Source organism: Mytilus trossulus, chromosome 10 (genome assembly GCF_036588685.1).
Source record: "Mytilus trossulus isolate FHL-02 chromosome 10, PNRI_Mtr1.1.1.hap1, whole genome shotgun sequence".
NCBI classification, from domain to species: Eukaryota; Metazoa; Mollusca; class Bivalvia; order Mytilida; family Mytilidae; genus Mytilus; species Mytilus trossulus.
This window is the reverse complement of record NC_086382.1, coordinates 71697960-71703362: the sequence shown is the minus strand read 5'-3', so window position 1 is coordinate 71703362 and position 5403 is coordinate 71697960. Positions and strand designations below refer to the sequence as shown.

The window sequence follows — 5403 nt, the reverse complement described above, 5'->3', positions numbered from 1 at the left end:
GACGATAGTTAGGTCCTTTATTGAGGAATGGTTTTAACTCGCGGTCGCGAACGATGTTAAGGTCTCCTGTTATGACATGGGAAATGGGGCCATATGTGTATTCGGAATTTCTGCAATTACACGACATAGGTGTATTTTCAATGATTTTTACATCTGTACACAATTGTCTATAATTAAACACATATTTCCGGGTAGATTTCTTGTAAATATAACACTATTGATGACAAATTACTGTTTGAAAAAACTTTATTTGGTGTTGTTTATATTCCACCTGAAAATAGTCTTTATAGTAATATTGATATGTTTACTGAAATAGAAGATATTATTGTAGATACAAACTTGCAGGTCTGTTTACTTGGTGATTTCAATGCTCATACTAAAAATGTTAATGAATATGTTGATATTGATAACCATATACTAAATGCTTGTAATATTGCAAATGATTATCAAAATTTGATAAACAAACTGCATATTCTGGAAGAATGTAATGTGTCTCCTGTTAGCTACTCTAAAGATAATGGTAAAATTGATCATTATGGCAAGAGATTATTTAATTTATATAAAAGTACTCAATTGTTCTTTGTAAATGGTCGTTTTGGTGCTGACAAGGATGTAGGTCAAACTACATGTAACAATTCTCTAATTGACTATGTAATTATAACTCCTGAATTATCTAGGGCTATTGTAGACTTTGATATATTGTCATATGATCCTATTCTTAGTGATGTGCATAAACCTGTATGTTTAAAATTATGTTCAAATATTAGATCTGACTGTGTTCAGTGTGGCGTCACTGGTAGTTCTAGTGAAAAAGATGTGGTAGATGCTATAAAAACATTAAAGAATGATAAAGCTTGTAGTAATGATATGATACTAAATGAATTTTTGAAACATGGAGCTGTCAAATTATTGCCTGTTTATGTCAAGATTTTTAATATTATTTTTGTACCAGATTCTTGGTCTCAAGGTTTTATATGTCCAATATACAAAAACAAAGGTGACCCCGCAAGTGCGGACAATTATAGAGGTATCACTATACTTAGTTGTTATGGAAAACTATTTACATGTATTCTTAATAACAGATTTTTCAATTACCTTGAATGTTTGGGTTTATTATGTGAAGAGCAAGCTGGTTTTCGGAAAGGCTATGGTACTGTTGACCATATTTTGAACTTAAAATGCCTTATTGATATGTATTTATTTAGAAGGAAAAAACTGTACTGTGCTTTTGTAGATTATCGAAACGCTTTTGATTCTGTAAACAGGGTATTATTATGGCAAAAACTGTTACGTAATGGTATTGACGGTAAAATGCTTGTTATTGTACAAAACTTATATAAAAATGCTAAGTCTTGTGTTAGATCTGGTAGCAATATTTCAGAATTGTTTGCCTCCAATGTAGGTGTTCGACAAGGTGAGAAAGGTGAGAATCTCTCACCTTTATTGTTCTCAATTTTTCTAAATGATTTGACAGATTTTTTGTCACATGCTTATAATGGTCTCTCTGATATATGTAATATGTATCATTTATTATTTGATAATGATGATATTGAAGTTTTCTTTAAATTGTATTTGTTATTATATGCTGATGATACTGTTATATTTGCGGAGTCTGCTACTGAATTTCAATCTGCAGTAAATGCCATGTATTTGTATTGTGAAACATGGAAGCTTAGTGTTAATGTAGCCAAAACCAATATTGTGATATTTTCAAAAAACAGACAGTTTGAAAACACTCAATTTTTCTATAAAAATGAACCAATATCTGTGTTAGATGATTTTCTATATTTGGGTACAGTTTTTTCTAGAAAAGGTACTTTTCACAATAATAAGGCTAGACTTGTACAACAAGCTAGAAAAGCTATGTTCTATGTTTAATGTAAAACGAGAAAGCTTAGTTTGCCAATAGATATTTTGTTACAATTATTTGATGCAATGGTGGCACCTATTTTGTTATATGGTGCAGAAGTATGGGGTTATGAAAATAATGATATTATTGAGTCTTTGCATTTAGAATTTTGCAAGTATATATTAAAGGTTAAAAAATGTACGCCAAATCATATTGTATATGGCGAACTTGGTAGAACACCCATGTCTATATGTATTAAAGCTAGAATGGTTGGTTTTTGGCAGAGAATTTTAAATGGCAAGAAAGAGAAAATATCTCGAACATTGTATGATATGTTGCATAAACTGAATGAAGGTGATGTGTACCATTCTAAATGGTTATTATATATAAAAGATATTTTAATTGAATGTGGTTATGGAAATTATTGGTATGACCAATCTGTATTAAGAAATATAAACCTGTTTAAAAATGTAAAGCAAATTCTTCATGAAAAATTTGTAGAAGGTTGGAAATTACAAGTATATGACTCACCGAAGTGTATAAATTACCGTATTTATAAATCTGATTTTAAATTTGAGAATTATCTCACTGTACTTCCACCTGATTTAATGTATAATCTTACTAAGTTTAGATGCGGTAGCCATAAATTGCCAATTGAAGCTGGTAGATTTTTTAGTATCAATAGAGCTGAAAGAATTTGTGATCTTTGTAATAAGCAAGAATTGGGTGATGAATTTCATTGTATATTTAATTGTAACTTTTTTACTCAAGAAAGACTCAAGTTTATACCTGATCATATATATAAAAACAAAAATACTGTAAGCTTGTCAAATTTAATGAGTAGTCAAGATAAATATGTATTTATTGGGTTGGCTTAATTTTGCGAAAATTGTTATGTCTGTATTTAAATGATAATATATGGATATTACTCTTTCATCTGCATACACCTACTTCATATGTATATATGTTAGTTCATGCATTACTTTTGTTTGTTAAATTTATTGTTTGTTAAATTTATTGTACTATTATGCCTCATGTGAGGCCTTTAGTGAAATAAAAAGTTTCAAAAGTTTCAAAGTTTCAAAACAAATAAGAGGGAGTTCAGTATTATCAAAATATCGAGGAATTTGGTCTTTAACAGAATGGTCGTTAAAAATACCGGTAATATTAACAAAATCAAAACCTTTATTGACATACTTTATTTTAATAAAAATGATTTTATGATCTTCAGGGCGATCAATTTTTGGAAACAGTTTAGAATAACAGTACGCCATTATAATTTGAACAATTTCATAATTAGGACTGTATATGTAATTGTGTTGCAATCCATGCCTCTAAAATTTCATTTAATTTATTTATAGGTAAAGAACAAAGCTTGGTTAACAGATAATGTCTGCCGTTGTTTTTTGAAATAGAAATTAGGTCCGAAATATTTGAATGGTTGGTCCGAAATTTTCACCCGTATGTGCCTCCATTGCTTTAGGTGATTTATTCCAGTTTTTCTGGCATTCGTGATTTTCTGGTTCTTTACCCAATAGCGATGCTTTTAAACATATCCGACAGTGGTCTGAAAATACAGCTCTATGGTCGGGTTGTTGTCTCTTTGGCACATTCCCCATTTCCATTCTCAATTTTATTTAAAATTTCACTTTTCCAGTGTTTTGCCCAATTACAGATCCAACACCTGAGTGGCTACTGTACGAACGACCGGAGCCCCTTTTTTTGCCAACCCATGTCGTATTTAGCCGTTAACTTTGGAATGTCAGTGCCATTTGTGGTTTCTACGTTTAACTGCTCCCTGTAGTGGAAGAAAAATCAAATCTATGAACCATTTCTTAAAAAAACACAAATAAGGGTCCAAAAAGGGGACCAAAACAAACAGTTTTCATTCAGTTTTTTTTATTTAAAAAATTTCTGAAAATGTACCACCAGGTGAAATACTACCAAGGAGAAGATGTGGGAATATATATTGAATAGTATATGGTGGCCGGATGCGGCCATTTCGCCTTTTTGCCTTTTCATGTTTTCTCCTTTCACTTTGCAAACTGTGAATCGAAAAAAGAAATCAAAGAAGCAGAAGCGCGAAAACACGAAAGCGAAAACGCGAAATGAATTTCTATTATTTGTCTTGTTTAATAACAATTCCAATTCAAACATGTATTATTTTTCATATAAATAAGGCCGTTTGTTTTCTCATTTGAATTGTTTTACATTGCCATTTCGGGGCCTTTTATAGCTGACTATGCTGTATGGGCTTTGCTCACTGTTAAAGGCCGTACGGTGACCTATAGCTGTTAATGTATGTCCCATTTTGGTCTCTTGTGGACAGTTGTCTCATTGGAAATCATACCACATCATCTTTTTTATATTAGTATTGTATATTGTGTCCATTTTTGCTTCAACTGTTTAAGGATAGACTTCTGCGGTGGTACCAATCTGCGCTCGGCGGACCAGTTTATTAATCAATTATGTACGATCGATACTTTGTTGTGCTACCGTTTTTGTTTATATTTTTATGGAAATATGACATTTTGTTTTATCTTTCAATATTCACTATCTATTCCCGGGAGGCGGAATAAGACCATCAAATAAGAATTTCTGGGATGGAAGTTAATGCACTCGTCAAATGTGCGTCCCATACGTGATTTTCCTATGACAAGCAACCGTATTAGATAGTGCAAAAATAAAAACCTATTTAGTTAATGCACTCCTCTAGAAATAACAGAAGTTAGCTCACTCGAACATCAAATCACACATATACAAACAAAATGATACCGTTCTTTGTAAAGATGCACATATGGACTGCATTAATGAGACAACCACCCGACAACCCAAAAAAGAAAATATATCTAGAGATTTTAGTAGCCGTCTTCAACATCAATAAACATGTCTATACATAGTTACATTCCGTATGCCTCCGTTTACATATTAGTTTACCTTGTTTTCTCAATCTCCTCTTGAAGAGCATTCACACATGACGTTTTTGCAATCTCCGAAAACGGCTTTTGAAACTTCCGTTCACATTTTTTTTAAGTCTTGGCTGTTGCTCCTTGAATTATAGCGCTGTAACAAACTTGTTCAGTTGTCTGGGACCAATACCAGCCTCAATCGTACATTATTTGTGTTTATTGATTTAAGAAGATGTGGTATGAGTGCTAATGAGACAACTTTCCATCCAAGTCACAATTTATAAAAGTAAACCATTATAGGACGAACCCAATCTCAAAAAGGCAAAATTTGTGAAGATTTAAGTATTTTTGCATGAATAAATGATTCTACTTTCAGATAAGTGCCCGTTACATTATCTAATACAGCGTACATTTGAGTCACAATAGTGATCATATTTCCAATAAATAGCAAAAGTTTGATACATTTTAACCATTTTTAAAAATATTCAGGTGCCAGAAATGGGCCGACTCCTGTAGCATGTGGTCGTACTTCGTCGTTTCTTTGTCCGTTTTGGACATTATTCAGTGCCATAATATATATGTACTGTTACACTGGGGTTTATAAACTAAAATTATTCACAACTCGTCTTCCTTAAACCAGTAGTT

The 5403-nt window shown here is 31.9% G+C and overlaps 1 protein-coding gene across 1 annotated transcript; it reads left to right on the top strand.

Moving 5' to 3' along the window:
- The first annotated feature begins 300 nt into the window (after nt 1-300).
- Nucleotides 301-5184, top strand: LOC134688138 (uncharacterized). The gene is made up of 2 exons (XM_063548610.1): nt 301-1423; nt 5135-5184. The coding sequence occupies exons 1-2, from the start codon at nt 301-303 to the stop codon at nt 5182-5184; spliced, it is 1173 nt and encodes a 390-aa protein (XP_063404680.1).
- Nucleotides 5185-5403: the final 219 nt, after the last annotated feature.

Bases quoted from the DNA above. Each gene is read 5' to 3' on its own strand.
- LOC134688138 (XM_063548610.1), top strand. From the start codon at position 301: ATGTTTACTGAAATAGAAGATATTATTGTAGATACAAACTTGCAGGTC. The intron at 1,424-5,134 runs GTGAGAATCTCT...TTCTACTTTCAG, and splicing joins TGTTCGACAAGGTGAGAAAG to ATAAGTGCCCGTTACATTAT.